At 36.1% G+C, this 15,968-nt stretch overlaps 1 protein-coding gene across 1 annotated transcript in view; it reads left to right on the top strand.

Moving 5' to 3' along the window:
- LOC114083807 (broad substrate specificity ATP-binding cassette transporter ABCG2-like) overlaps positions 1 to 11,794 on the top strand; it is a 51,228-nt gene extending 39,434 nt beyond the window's left edge. Inside the window, exons 12-16 of the mRNA XM_071614812.1 lie at positions 4,079 to 4,168; positions 7,092 to 7,246; positions 9,529 to 9,618; positions 10,783 to 10,868; positions 11,215 to 11,794. Of these exons, the coding sequence (XP_071470913.1) occupies positions 4,079 to 4,168; positions 7,092 to 7,197 (196 nt within the window). The 3' untranslated portion in view covers positions 7,198 to 7,246; positions 9,529 to 9,618; positions 10,783 to 10,868; positions 11,215 to 11,794. The remainder of the gene's footprint in view (positions 1 to 4,078; positions 4,169 to 7,091; positions 7,247 to 9,528; positions 9,619 to 10,782; positions 10,869 to 11,214) is intronic.
- The last annotated feature ends 4,174 nt before the right edge of the window (positions 11,795 to 15,968 follow it).

Raw genomic sequence — 15,968 nt, 5'->3', positions numbered from 1 at the left:
CCATGCTTCATGATTATGGCTATGTTACCTCCCAAGGCCCAAAGGCCAGAGGAGTGAATGATCTCATCCCCATTTTACTGTTGAGAACAGTGGAGCTTGGTTTTTGCCTGAGGAGCTGATGATAATTCAAATAATGAAGAGATGGTGTTTTGTTGTTGGGTTATTTTTTTGGGGGGGAGGTGGTCCTGGGGATATAACCCAGGGACTCCTAACCCCTGAGTCACATTCCTAGCCACTTCCCATTTTTTATTTCTTTAAAATTTTTAAACAGAGGATCACTAGGTTGCTTAGACCCTTTTTAAGTTGCTGAGGCTGGTCTCAAACTTGTGATCCTCCTTCCTCAGCCTTTAGAGTCACTGGGATTTTGGCATGGGCCACTACACCTGGTGAGAAGGATTTGAGAAAAAGAAAAAATATTAATTTATTATTTTTTTATTATATGAGAAAATAGTAGACTAATATTTCCAGAGCCATTGTCTTCTGTACAGGGAGAACAAAGGGCTATTAAAGGAAAATTCTGGGACAAACTCATTGTGTGCCTCTTAAAAATATGCATAATGTACACATGTTGCTTGAGGTAGCTTTTTGTCAGAACTGTTGGTACCAGTTCCCAGATCTGAACATCTTAATGACACTGATTTTCTTATTATTCTTGTTAATTAACCATGCCTGAGACAGGAAGAATGTTATTCTTGATTCCCCACAGATAAGGAAGGAAAGAAGGAAAAGAAAAAAAATGTCATTTTTTAAATAAGCCCTCTGCTTTTAAGTAGCAAGATGCATAATGAAAATCTAAAATGAATCCCAGATATAGGCCAATTGTATTTTTAAATTTTTTATTCTAATTTGTTATATGACAGCAAAATGCAGTACAATTCATATTACATATATAGGCAAATTCTTCATATCTCTGCTTCTATACAAAATATATTCACTCCATTTGTGTCTTCATACATGTATTTTGGATAATGATGTCCATCTCATTCCACCATCATTTCTACCCCCATGTCTCCTCCCTTCCCCTCCCACCCCTTTACCTTATCTAGAGTTTGTGTATTCCTCCCATGCTCCCCCTCCCTACCCCACTATGAATCAGCTTCCTTATATCAGAAAAAACATTCAAAAATTGGTTTGGGGGGGGGTTAACTAACTTCACATAGCATTGTATTCTCCAACTCCATCTCTTTACCTGCAAATGCCATGATTTTATTCTCTTTTATTGCTGAGTAATATTCCATTGTGTATATATACCACAGTTTCTTTATCCATTCATCTACTGAAGGGCATCTAGGTTGGTTCCACAATTTGGCTATTGTGAATTGTGCTACTATAAACATTGATGTGGCTATGTCCCTGTAGTACACTGTTTTTAAGTCCTCTGGGTATAGACTGAGGAGTTGGATAGCTGGGTACAAATGTGGTTTAATTCCCAGTTTTCCAAGGAATCATCGTACTGCTTTCCATATTGGTGGCACCATTTTGCAGTCCCACCAGCAATGTATGAGTGTTTCTCTTTCCCCACATCCACTCCAACACTTATTGTTGTTTGCTTTTGAATGAAAGAATAACCATAAAATTCAATTCTGTACTCAGGTATAGTGAATTTTCCACTTATTGAAGTAGATGGTGTTTACCTATGAAGAGACAATTATTACATCTGTTTTCCAGAGTTAAGTCACTTTTTTACCTTCTAAAGGCAGAAATCTCTGGATTTGTTTTACAACTCTGTTATTATTTATGCCCTGCATAGATGCCATTTCTTAACCAAGCCAAGCATAATCACAGGGTCTTGAAGCCATGAACCATGTATACTGTGCAGCAGGAAGCCAGTGGGAAAAGTAGTGAGAAATCTGTCATCAACTGCAGTGTTAAAAAAGTGAAAAGCTGACCATCACATGTTTTGGTAGAAAAATCCATAGACATACAGGAGTATAGTTGTTTTTTCAAATGTTTTCTGGAGAAATTGGACACTAACCTTTTTGAATTTGCATTTTTGAAAGTCGTTTGCTACATTTTTAGAAGATTTTGGACTATGTGAAAGTGACCTCTGTGTGTGGTTCATCTAACTCTCCTTTAATGATCAGATGATTAGTGATTGATTGTTTCAATTAGAAAATGATGTCTCCGCTTTCTCTCTGGAACCAAGTGGTTAGAGCTTCCTTTGAACATGATTATCAGTCCTTCATTTAAAATTGCTGTGAAGGCCAGTGGTTTAGTACTCTTCTTTGGAATCAAGTGGTGTCATAGCATGTCTTCTAACTGTGTAACTAAGGAATTGGGTTTGAATCCAGTGTAGACTGTGAGCTCCTTTGAATTCATAGCCTTAATGGGTTGTGATGACAGCTAAACAAATTAAGACAAAGATGTATTTTTAAAAAATATTTAAATCTAGTAATCCCACTTCATTGTATTTACACAAAATGTTTTAATTCAGTTAGTTGAAGAGGAATCTGCACCCCCGTGTTCATTGCAGCCCTGTGCACAACAGTCAATTCAGAAATCAATTCAAGTGTCCATCAGATGAGGAATGAATAAGGAAAATGGGTATATGCCCAAGGGAATGCTGTTCAGCCTCAGGAAAAAAATTTACCATTTTTGACAACATGGATGAAATTGGAGAGAACATTATGCTTAAGTAAAATAATCCAAAGAGATAAAAAACAAACAAACACATGTTATCACTTATATGTAAATTCTGACACTATTGGACTCTTAAAACAGTAGAATGGGGGGTTCCAAAGACTAAAATATGCAGGAAATGATGTGATGAAGGTCAAAAGTACAACTCTCAGTAAGGCAAGAAGGATAGGTTTTGCTTTCCTTTGAGATATATTCAGCAGGGTGGTGAATGCAGCAAATAATAATGTACAATTCAAAATTAGTGAGCATATATTTCAAACATTTTCATCATAAAAATGATGAAAGTTAGAAGTTCAACCCCTGGTAACCAAAAAAAAAAGTTTCCTTGTTTTTAAATCGTTTGAATGATGCACACATCCTCTCTTTACATGTTTACACCATTATCTTCCCTGTCAGTTTAGTTGTCTGCTTAGGCAGGGAACCCCATCCCTGTTTCAAGGATGTTGTCAAGCTCCCATGAAATCCTTATTTCTGTTGAAGCTTAAATTAACTGGACACTTTGCTTGCTAACCCTCAATTATTTTACAGAGATGTACATATTAATACTCTTCAGACAGGTGATTGAATTCATTTTCATTATGAATAAGCATCAGTTTGATGTCATTTTATCACTTTGGAAACTCCATAGGCTACCCACCTCAAGGATGGTGTCCAGGCTTTCTGATGTCCAGTGTGGGTGTCCTCCACTCTCTGGCATTTTCCTCCACATGCCCTATTCTCTTGTTACTTCACTTTAAAACCAAATTGGGGAATTGAATACCTTAACCCTTTGGAGCTTTATTTCACTTAATGTTTCTCTTCATATATTAGGAATTATACTCAGCATTTTTGTGAGTTAAACTGAAGATGAGAGTATTTTTCTGATCTAAGTGTTAGCTCAGGCTGTAATAGCAAAGCATCATAGACTCAGTGACTTACATGAGAAACCTTCATTTTGTTTCAATTGTACATTCTGGAAGTCTGGGGTCAGAGCCCCCTTCCAGCTGGTCAGAATTCTTCGTGGGTCCCTCCCTGCCTGTAGAGGGCTCCTTCCTTCCGCATCTCTCATAGCACAGAGTGTCTGGGGTTCCTTCCTCTTATAAGGGCACCAATCACATCACAGGGGCTCCACCCTCATAATTTCATCTAAACCTTATACTCCCCTAAGGACATTCTTCCTAGTACCATGGCATTTGGGGTTATTTCTTTAACATAAATAAAAACAAAAATTAGTGAATACAAGTCAGTGCACAGCAAACCACACAGAAATTTCAATATGTGCTATAATGTGGTGTAACTAGGGCCCCACCGAGAACACACAGGGAGAGTCCTGATGAGGTGATGCTTTCCTGTCTGTTTAAACCAGAAGAGTTCTATTCTGGAACGAGTTCTGTGGGAAGAAACCAACCTAACAGTGTGACTTGACTGAGCTGCTTTCATTCCCATTCTCTCCTGACAGAGCACTGATGCTCTTCTACCTAATGGCCTACCAGTGTGGCTTCAGCAAATTGACGGTGCAGCACTTTGTGCTCCAGAAGAAGCGTTTTGTGTGAGTTGGCCTCTATTCAGAGAAAGAGCACTGTTGGCTGGTGGGCAAACTGTTTCCATCCTATACTGGGCCAGGGATTTGATAATGGGGATTACTGAAAAATTTCTTTCCTTTTCATTACTATTCCATTCCTTATTATTTAAATTGAAATTTAAATTGAATATATTTATCATGAACAACACAAACTTTTGAAGTATATATAAGGATTACCAATATTAACTGAGAAAAGCAGTCTTAAATGGAGTAGAAAATCAAGAGCATGTGAGGGCTGCTACCCAGGGAAAAGAAATGTCAAGGATGAGGTGTGGTCGACTAATCCCAATTCTTCAGAGAAAGTGAGGAGTAAAGAGAGTAAGACGTGTCTTTTGTTTTTAAAAAGTAATACGTCATAAGGACCCTCTCAAGAAAAATTCAGGGGATTTGGTAGGCATTTAAGTGTTGCGTTAGCAGCAAATTGGAAATGATATATGAAGTTAACAAAGTATATGGCCAAGCGCAGCCCTGAGTGGGTCACAGAGTGGAGAGAGCCAGAGGGCAGCCTTACAGGAAAGAGCAGGATGGTTTTATTCCTTGTACTGTTTAAAGACTTGCCCATGCCCACATTCCCAGGACAGGAATCACCAGAAAGGAAAGGAATGAAGACACGGATGAAACAGTTTGGAATTTGGAAAGAGAAGTGTTTGGAATAGCAAAGATTAAGATTTGGTATCTAATAAGGATGTATTGTTGGAAAGCATGATCACTAAAGAAGGAAATCATTTTCATGTTTTAACATGAGAATGGAATTGAAAAGAGTTTGGGGGATCTTCAGCTACATTGGAGGCTTGGAGGGTAACAACATCACCTTCACATTGCAAAGTGAGGAAAAGATAGTCCCTTGTACCACTGAGATTAATCCTTTCTTCTGGCAGAGCCAGTCTCAGAGGGAAAGCAGAGTCTCTGAGGAGAGTGAGGAGATGCAGACTCTGCATTGCTGGAAGGGTTATATGGGGCCAGAGTGGGCAGCAGCAGGAGAGGTGCTGATGCCCCATGGGAGCTGCACCTGAGGGGGGAAGGGCCTGGGAAATCAGCCCAGGGCCTGTTGGCAGCTGCAGGGTTAGACCTGGTGGCAGCAAGAGTCTGCACAGCAGCATCTCCTCTGGGCTCTGCCTTTGCGTGTTGGTATATATTTATATTCTATAGACATGAGTCCACCAGTGGGTATTACAGAGTGTCATCTTATTTCTTTGGAAGTCTTTTGTCTGATTTACTACTCGAGATGTTGTTGACAAGTTTTGTATGTATTTGTACACTATACTTCATAGTCGGTAAGTAACAAGACAAAGAGGATGTGTCTTTACTCTTGGATATGTGGAGAAGTTAACTTCTGTTTGCAAACATGTTTTGAGATCCCAAAACTGTAAAAACAAGCTATAAGGGAGAAAGTACACATCTACTGTATCCTCTCTAAAATAGCGAGTTAGAATGTACATGCTTTTCTAACAAATGTCTAATGTCTTCTTTGATATAAGGAGAGTAGCTAAGAACAGAGTAGGGTCGAAGAGCATGAGAAGAAGATTAACATTAAACAGGGATGAGAGGTGGGAGGGAAAGGGAGAGAGAAGGGAAAATGCATGGAAATGGAAGGAGACCCTCAGAGGTATACAAAAGTACATACAAGAGGAAGTGAGGGGAAGGGGAAAAATAATACAAGGGGGACAAACGAATGTCAGTAAAGGGGGCAGAGAGAGAAGAGGGGAGGGGAGGGGAGGGGAGGGGAGGGGGGATAGTAGAGGATAGGAAAGACAGCAGAATACAACAGACACTAGTATGGCAATATGTAAATCAATGGATGTGTAACTGACGTGATTCTGCAATCTGTATATGGGGTAAAAATGGGAGCTCATAACCCACTTGAATCAAAGTGTGAAATATGATATATCAAGAACTATGTAATGTTTTGAACAGCCAACAATAAAAAATTAAAAAAAAAAAAAAGAATGTACATGCTTTTCTAGACTTTCTAAATGAACTTTTTAAAACTACTTATAATACTATAATTTACCTGTTGCCACCTATAAAACAATACAGATGCTGTGTGTCTTACACAAACATAGACTAACTTTTTAAAAGTATTTGAAACTGTGTTAGAGGAGCTGGAATATTTATTGTCTTTTTCTACTGTTTTTCTCTCTCGACATGTATCTCAATATAGATATGAAATATAAATAGGCAGTAACATCTATAGTATCTGTAGAGACACATAGAGAGGCACAAAAAAAATCTTCATACACATATATTCTCTCCCTGCTCACTTTTCAAATGAGAGGAAGATGGTAACTTGGGGGTTTATTGATTTAATGAAATTACTTGTTTGATGAAGTAGACAATATCATTTGTGCATTATGCTCTGGCTTCACCCCAGACTTACTGAATTATCATTTATATATGTTTTACAGATAAATACCCACCCCCTCCACACACACACACACATTCACACACATCAGAAATTTCTTTAACAACACATTATAGAATTTGAACCAATAATGGAGTTTACAACCTTCCGTTTTACAAATAATACTTATGGCATAAGAATTAGGCACGAGATCTAGATCCCTAGATTCCTAATCAGTGTTCTTGTAGCCATTCCCAAATCCTCAGATCATGTGACACAGAACATTAACTCATGATAATTATAAAGTAGTTTAATAAACTTAAGAGTCCTATTCTGAACCATAGAACCATGTGGCAATTTGTCTATAAGGACTTAAATCTGAAAATACATCCTCTCAGTTATGTGACAGAAACAATAAAATTGTTTGGAATAGTGGGTGACATTTTTGTCCTGTTAGTACTGTTTTCTCAATGTTATACTGATATCGGCACAATAAATATTCCCTAATACACAGGGGGCTACACTGGACTAATCCCTTCTTTTTTTAAGTATCCAAGCCAGGAGTAGAGACTTTCTTCATCATGTTCTTAACCCTCTTGGAGGTAGCTTTTTCATCCATTTCCATGACCCTGGCCATAGTAGCAGGACACACTGATGGAAATACTGCAAATCGCATCATGGACTCCTATTTTACATTTCTGAAGGTGAGTGTATACTGTGCTTCTCTGGGATGTATTTTCACCCTTGTTTCTTCTTCACCTTCCTGTCATGTAAACCCAGATTTGGGGATTTGGTAGGTGGGACTCTTATACTTTCAGGAGGCCACAGACTGAAATATAGTTTACATTAGAGAAGATAACACTTTCCTAAGGAGTGTTATCTAATCTCTTTTGCTAGTTTCTAGTTACTTAACTTAGGCACCATGTTCTTACTAATGATCTTTTAATAGAGACTTTTTGGTGACATATTATGAAATATTGATAAATTGGAACTTCAAAAAGCAGAAAAATTAGCTGATTCCCTCACAAACACACAGCTCTCTGCCTGCCTTTCTTGCTGGTGTTAGAGAACTTCCAGCTGTGTAAGCAGCAGAGGTTTTGTTGGATTCACTACCCCCCAAAGTGAAAGTGAAGCTCCATGAGAAGTGTAACAACAGTCTAGTTCCGATGCTTCTTGCATTTTGAAAATATTTTAAAATTATTGGAAATTCTAAAATCTATAGTTTTAGGTCCCCATTGTCCTGGATCCTGAGGATCTCTTACATTAACATATTTTTCTTTCATCTTTTTTTATAAAAATATAGGTTACTAAGTCTTTATAATTTATGCTCTCAAAATTAGCACAAACATAAATGAATCAACAGATAAATAGAATAAATGTCCACATTCCATCCACTACAACATCAGCTATAGAGACATGCTCAAACTACACTAGGAAGAGATGTCTTCCAATGACACTTACAAAGCACATACTCTTTATTAAACACTGCTTATTATTGAGTTATAATTATTCATAATATTAGGGTTCATTTTGGCATAACCATTCAAGCATGGCTTAGCACATACTCTTGCCAAAGTTTAGTTCTCTGTCTCCGAATTTGGCAACCACCAATGAATAATTAATGAGAAGTGATAAGTGTTGTTTATATTTCATCTACTGTAAGGGAAATGTACTTCAATCTAAAAAAAAAAAAATGTTTTGTTTGATTTATTGATACTTTGATTTTTTTATTTAAAAGTCTCCATGTAGAATTTTAAAAGCCAGTCATAAAATTGCATTTTATTCAGAGAGTCCATATTGTCCATTAGGCACTTGTTAGGTCAAGTCTGAGGTTTGCAGGCACACCAGCACTATCATTGGTGTGCATATCCCCACACACCTCACACCAGTTAGGACAAGAGTGAGGTGGAACTCAGCCTTTCCTCTCATTCATCTCCAATATTCCTTCCTGAGTCAGCATTGTTATATTGCTTTTTTCTAGCATTAAATGAAGAGATTTACCACATTTTTCTGGTGCACTACACTGCATTATTTAGTTTATCAATTCTAGCCTTTGGGAAACCTGAAGCCTGCAATTCTGAAGCCCAATTTAATATTAACATCATGAATACAAAATGCAAACACTGTAAATAACAACACTTATTAACATATGGGAGTAGAGAGGGGTATGTGATGCTCAGGAATGTTCTTGTATATGTTTCTAGATTTTCAGGATTATTAGGGGCAACACAATGTAGGGATATAATTAGAATAGTGAGCACAATAAGATCCATAGTACATGCATTCTGCATTCTAAGATGCAATCAACCACAAACAGAAAACTTACAAAACAGGAATTGTGTGTGTACTAAATATGTACAATTTTTTCTATTTTTTACTCATTATTCCCTAAGCTACTTAGTATATATGGCTATATGTATATGGTAAAATCTACACACATAGCATTTCTATGCTATTACATATTATGATAAATGTGGAGGTGATTTAAAATATGAAGGATACATATATTTAAAGTATAAACAATTTACTTGGGATTATGTGCAAGCATTATGCTATTTAAAAATAAAGGGACTTGAGCATTTATAGATTTGGATATCTGTATGCATGGGTCCTGAACCTGGGCTCTTTAGATACTTCTTAATCTTTCATTATATACAGTTGCAGAGGAAGTTGAGGACAAAGAATTGACATAGTATAATTATAAAGTAGTTTAAAAAACTTAAGAATCCTATTTTATAGTTTATTTTATAGTATAGTTTATAGTATATTTATAGTATATTTTCCTTAACTTAAAACTATAAACAGCCTTAGTCATGCAGAGGTTTGAACATGCAAAGGAAGGTTAATGTGTAGAATAAGTGCAAAAATTTCAAGAGTTGTTCCTAGCAGAAATGTTTAGAAGATTGTAGAGTTCTTGGAAAGCATCTTCTTACAATTCTTCTTGAAATCCTTGGACTGTTCTAATTCATACTTTTTCTCTGTGTAGATTCTTTTGGGTCTGTCATTGTATTTTGGAACCAGGATAACTCAATTCTCATGGGTTCACTTCTTCAGCATTCCTTATTATGGCTTTATGGTAAGCTGTCCTTTTCTGCCCTTGTGAGTGTGTCTCCAAGATGGGAACAGAGAAAATAAAACCTACCCATTTTACCTTCCCTGGTTTGACTTAGGACCATCTCCCACCCAAGAATTTTTTTTTCAAGAGAAATGGATGGGGAATCTCTAATTGCCTTCATTACCACAAGGTCAGGGAGTCATCTGGGGTTTTCCTTCTGTCATCCTGTTGTTTGAGGGTGAGAAAGGGTGGGGAGGATAAATCTCATAGTAAAGCAGAAAAATTGACTGATGCAAAACATTGTTTCTATTCAATAAGGAAATGAGAAGATGGGAGACTAGAATACATAGATCATGTTGAAAGGGAAATTATAAAAGAAACAAAGGCTATGTAACACTCAACCCTGTTTAGCAAGCTAATCAACTAAAAAAAAAAAAGGTGCCTTAATACTGTGTAACCAAGAGTCTACTACATATCATTATAAGTGGTTTTAATGAAAAAAACAGGAAATTTCATTATAATAAGTCTTCAGTGTTTAATGAACAACAATGTATCATTAGAATTATAAGGTTGTAGGATGACACAGAGAGAGCAGGAGGTAGGGGCTATGAGGTTATCTAGCAAGAGTTATTCCTTCTTGGCTAATTGGAAACAACATCCCAACTCTGGACCTCTTGATTAACAACTTCAGTCACTTTGTTGTGACAGACTGCAAATATGAAACTTGGTTTGTCTTTAAATATCATAGTAAGTTTAATAAACTAACCCCAGAAAAGCAAAGGCCAAATGTTCTGTTCAATATGCAGATACTAACCCACTATTAGGGACAATAGGGGTGAAGAATAGAAGTCGATTGGAATAGACAAATGGAAATGAAGAGAAGAGACAGAAGACGGTAATAGAAAGGACAGTAGAATTAATTGGACATAACTTTCCTAGCTTTGTATTTGAATATATGGCCAGGGTAACTCTGATCATGTACAACCATAAGAATAGGCTCCTAATTATAATAAGCTGTACTCTGTGTATGTATAATATGCCAAAATGCACTTTACTCTCATGTATATCTAAAAAGAACAAATAAAAAATTACTATAAAGACTACACTTGAGGATTCAATTGTGACAATTCTTCGAAAAGTTTTTGAAATTTAAAACCATCATGCCTTGCTTTTTGTGTTATATAGGCTTTGCAGCACAATGAGTTTTTGGGAAGAAACTTCTGTCCAACACTCAATATAACAAACGGCAATCACTGTCCTGGCTATGTAATGTAAGTTTGTGTCCAATGTCATAAGGATTTTCCTTTTTCTGCAGTGAGATTCAGCAAGTCCCTTGGGCTGTGACTATAAACTTGGCTGAGCTCATTAAGCCTACTTCCCCTCCCCTTAAATGAATATGATAGCTATACATTTTAAGGATTAAGTAAGATATTATATGCAAGTTGCTTAGCATAGTATCAAGTTACATGTCTGCATTCAATGACTGATAGCTATTGTATGTGAAGAGATAATTTTGAAGATATTGTTAGTCCATAGTTTTCTTTAAGGAAAAGCAAATAAATTGACCCAAACTTCACAGATGCTAGGAATAAAGTTATATTTTCTGCTTAATTTCAGATGTTCTGGTGAAGAATTCTTGTTAATGCAGGACATGGATCTCTCACCTTGGGGCTTGTGGAGGAATCATCTGGCTTTGGATATTCTGATATTTATCTTTCTCATAATTGCCTACCTAAGAATGTTATACCTTAAAAGAAATTCTTAAATTTCACTTTCATTTACTGCGAATTACTTTCACATTTAAAAAGCACACTAATTTACTTTAAGTATTTTTTTTTCTTTTGTTCAGTTCCATCACACTGTTGATCAGGAACAATTATTTTCAACAGAAAATCAAAAAACCACAACAAACTGAATTATGCATCAAAGAACAAAACCCAAAATCTAATGATATTTCATATTGTATCAATTTATCTCACCAGAATGTAAGCATTAGGAAGAATTCAGGCTAATTTATTGACCTGAAAAGAGAGAACTTGTCTCTAAAAACTCATAACAACTTTCCATTATCTCTGGCATCAGGTTCCCCATGCACAAAATGAGTAGGCAGGTTAGTAGCCCTCCAGTTTTAATAATCTGTAAAAACTACCATTAAATATGATCTACCACTAAATAAATAAAATGTGTAAATGTTGTATGACAAGTATGAAACCTGAATTACTCTGGAAAATCAGTGCTTTTTCTGGAATGAAAAAAATCCATGATGATAAAAAATCATGTCTTGGATAAGGTAATTGAAGGTGTTGAACTTACAGATATTCTCTAGTGGAATTGTAAAGGTTTAGGGATCTTAACTGGAACCCTTGGGCTGCAGGTCTAATTGAGGGCCAGGGTCTGGGGATGAGGCTCTTGTGCCATTTCTGGGACATTCTGGCTCTGAAAATTCACTTTACCACCTTGTATGTCTCAGTGGTATATAATCTGGCTGCATCAGAATCTCCTGAGAGCTTTGCTAAGACACAGATGTCAGGTCCTGCCCCTCCCACTACAGGAGCACCTGCAGAGGTGCCTCCATGAAGAATTGTCAGGGCTGATTGTGACCTTTTCCAATGTTCTTTCAGCTCTGAAAATGTTACGCTTATGGTTTAATAACTTGGATATCTGTGCCTACACAAGACCCTCCCAACATTTGTACACTGGTTTTGCATATGTAGAAGAATGAGAATAGACAAAAATTAACTCCAAATGGACCAAGATTCTAAGAATTAGATTAGAAACTATGCTACTCCTAGAAGAAAACATAGGATCAGCACTCCAAAATATATGCACAGGCAATGACTTTCTCAATAGGCCTTGTAAAGCTTAGGGAATAATGCCAAGAGTTAATAAATAGGATGAGATCAAATTAAAAATGAAACAAAAAGTTCTACACAGCAAGGAAACAGTTAACAATGTGAAAAGAGAAGTTAGAAAAAGGGAGAAAATCTTTCTAGCTGGTCTTCTCACAGAGGATTAATGTCTAGAATATATAAAGAACTCAAAAAACAACCCCAGAAAAACAAATAACCCAAATAATGAATGGAGAAATAAACTAAAGAGAAACTTCTCAGAAGAAATACAAATGGTCAACAAATATATGGAAAAAATGTTCAACATCATTAACAATTAGGGAAATGAAAATCAAAATTACAGAGAGATTTCACCTTCATTCAGAATGGCAGTCATTAAATTTATAAACCATAACAAGTGCCAAAGATAATGTGAAGAAAAAGGAACACTTTTACGGTGTTGTTAGGATTGTAAATTAGTGCAACCACTATGAAAAATCAATGTGAAGACACTTCAGAAATCTAAGCATGGAATTGCCATATGATCCAGCTCTACCAGTCCTTAATATTTATCCTAAAGAATTAAAGTTTTCACATTGTAGTGATACATGCACACCCAAGTAAGAATACATAACAACAAATCCCACCTTATGTAAGTCTACAATGCACTGATAAAATATAGTGAAGAACAGAGAACTATTTGTATATTTTACTACCTTTTCATTTCATATTTTATAACATAAACATGCTCTGAAATCCTAATTTTGTTAATGTGTTATAGTTAAAGCTTCGTCCCAGGGTTTCATAAACTGACTTCCAGACCACTCACGTATAATCGAATCAAGCCTTTATTGAAGCACACAGGTGGCAGCTGACCAGAACATAAAGCTGTTCCTCTGATCAGCCCCAAACAATTATAAGGGCACTCCTTATAAGCCTGAACACCGCAAAAAGGATGTTGGGGGGGGGGGGTCTAGCCAATGCAAGCAAGCCAGGTTACAGAAGCAGGACAGTGCAGTCAAGCGGAGGGAAGCCTAACCAATCACAGTTATCCCAGTCACCCCAGTTACAGAAACAGAGCCCCCTTACCCTAGTTACAGAAACAATACCCCATTAGGTAGTTCCGTGTTCTTAAAGGTTTCTATAGCAAAAGGAAAAGAACATTTTGCCCCAGTCATGACTCTTCTACTTGGCATGATTGTTTTACAGGATGAAGTCATAAAACAAAATGGAGTCACATTTACTCCTACCATCACAAATGGTGACAGAGTATGTTATTATAAATGAATTTTATACAGTTGATGAATATATGTGCCTATATATGAAGTAAGTTATGAATTTATAAATTATACAAAATAACAAAAACATATTAACCTCATCTGTTATTGATGAATATTGATATTTTCCAATTTTTCATGATTATCTATGATAGTATGACTAATATAACTTCTTTTTTAAATTTCTGGTTATTTATAGAATGCTTTATGAAAAATGTCTGAAATTCTAATAATTAGATCAATCGTTATGAAGACATAGTTTTGATGCGAATTTGTGCATAATTCTTTAAAATCTTTGTGCTGATTAATACAAAAGCCCAAATAATATGAGCCCATTTGCCCAGTTATGAACACAGGAAATGTTTTTTTAATATATCATTTATTTTTAGTTAGATTAAACAAAAAATTTATTCATGAAATGGAACAAATTATCGAACCTCAAATGTTGCTTCACAAAAGACAGAATTTCCTAGAACTTTTTTCCAGAGATTAAAAGAAAGAAACAGATTCAAACTTCAATATAGAGATATTTCAGCAGATGTAAGTTTGTTTCAAAAGGGTACAACATACCCAACATTTTTAATTGAAGTCACACCCACACCAGATCTCTAAAAGGAAAAAAAAAATGCTAAATTGAAAAAAATGCTAATTTTTGCCAATTGAATAAGTCAAAATGGCATCAATTTTACAATTTCGTAAAATTTTGTCATTTCGTCTGAGTCGTGTGTATTTTTTTTTATCTCTTATGAACTGCTGATTCTTCTACCGACCAGAAATATTCATTACTATTGAGGAAAGAGTAGACCCAGCACATAATTAAAATGATTAATGGGCTCTTTTTGGACAATATGCAGGCTGCAGTAAAAAGGCAAAGGCATCTCATTGAAAGGATGGGATGGAGAAAAGGGGTGGATAAATTGAATATTTAGCACCTTTCACTTATGCACCTGTCACTTGGAGGAAATATTGGGTATATTCCGTCTCCCCCCAAAATGCAAGGATTATGGTAAGAGTTGTGTTGAAAATGTGAACTGTTTTATTTATCAACAATAGTTAAAAACCATCAAGTAGCTTGGAAAACAAAGTGGCTTTGAAAAATGCAATATACATTAAACATTGGGGGCAGCAAGTGTTCCCCCAAGCCCATATGCCCAAGAACTTCAACTCTGAAAAGACATTGAATGGTCATAAGTTAATGATGATAACACAAATCTTATAATTTATCCCGATCAGTCTCTTAGTTTATCAAACAAATCTCAGCATCCATTAAATTCAACATGCACTTGTAAATATAGAAAGAGTGTTAGGCTTGTTACTTTAATCTCTGAGTCAAAACTTTTAAATAAATAACAACAACAATAAAAACCTAGAAATACATAAAAGGAAATTTTCTAATACCTTGTTTTATTCCATTATGTTCACTGAGCTACATCCCCATCTCTTTTTATTTTTTGTTTTTGGGCAGAGTCTCACCAAGTTGCCCTGGTTGGCCTGGAACTTGGGATCCTCTTGTTTCAACTTCCTGAGTAGCTGAAATTATATGTATGTACCACTGCTCCTGGCCTTCCAGTTTGTTCAAGTAAACAAAGTGTATTTGTTTCTCAATAGAGCAAATTATAAGATTGTAAAGGTTTGAAAAACAATCCTCCTGTCACATCTTGAGTTTAAAATAAAAATGTTTTCATCATGGTCATGATAATTGCCATATTTTTATCTTCATCTTTCTCCTTTGAATATGACTAAGCAAAATGTGTCCAAAGTCTTTATATAAGCCAATTCATTTTCTTATTCAATACCTTTTCATTCAATTAAAATTTCTAGTATAGTACCTTCTGTGCACATAGCAATTTATATTTTTCAAGTGTGTTGTACCATAGGTTTCTCCTATGAACCCCAATAAATGTTTTAGGGATTTTATCTTATCCACCAGTCTTATATTTCCTTCTCCATCTACAGATTACCCCCATTTTTTGCTATTTCCTATATAGGCTGTTGGGCAAGCCCAAGATGGCTCTATTTAGACTCCCTCACCAAGGATTCTGGTGGGCTAGGATTTTAGTATGTAGCCAAGGCCATGAACATCCTGATTCAGCAATGCACTCAAGGTCATAATTATTTGCTTCTGAGTATGCACTCACTGATAAAATCTGTTGGCAATATGCAATCGTCCTCTGGCCTACCTATAAAAAAAGCTCTATGGAATGACTCAGGGGGCTGAAATTGAAAACTGGGGGCTGGTTGGACCTGCTGCTGCTGCCTCCAAATA

This window comes from Marmota flaviventris, chromosome 7 (assembly GCF_047511675.1).
Source record: "Marmota flaviventris isolate mMarFla1 chromosome 7, mMarFla1.hap1, whole genome shotgun sequence".
Classification (NCBI taxonomy): Eukaryota; Metazoa; Chordata; class Mammalia; order Rodentia; family Sciuridae; genus Marmota; species Marmota flaviventris.
This window is presented reverse-complemented; position numbering and strand designations above follow the sequence as displayed.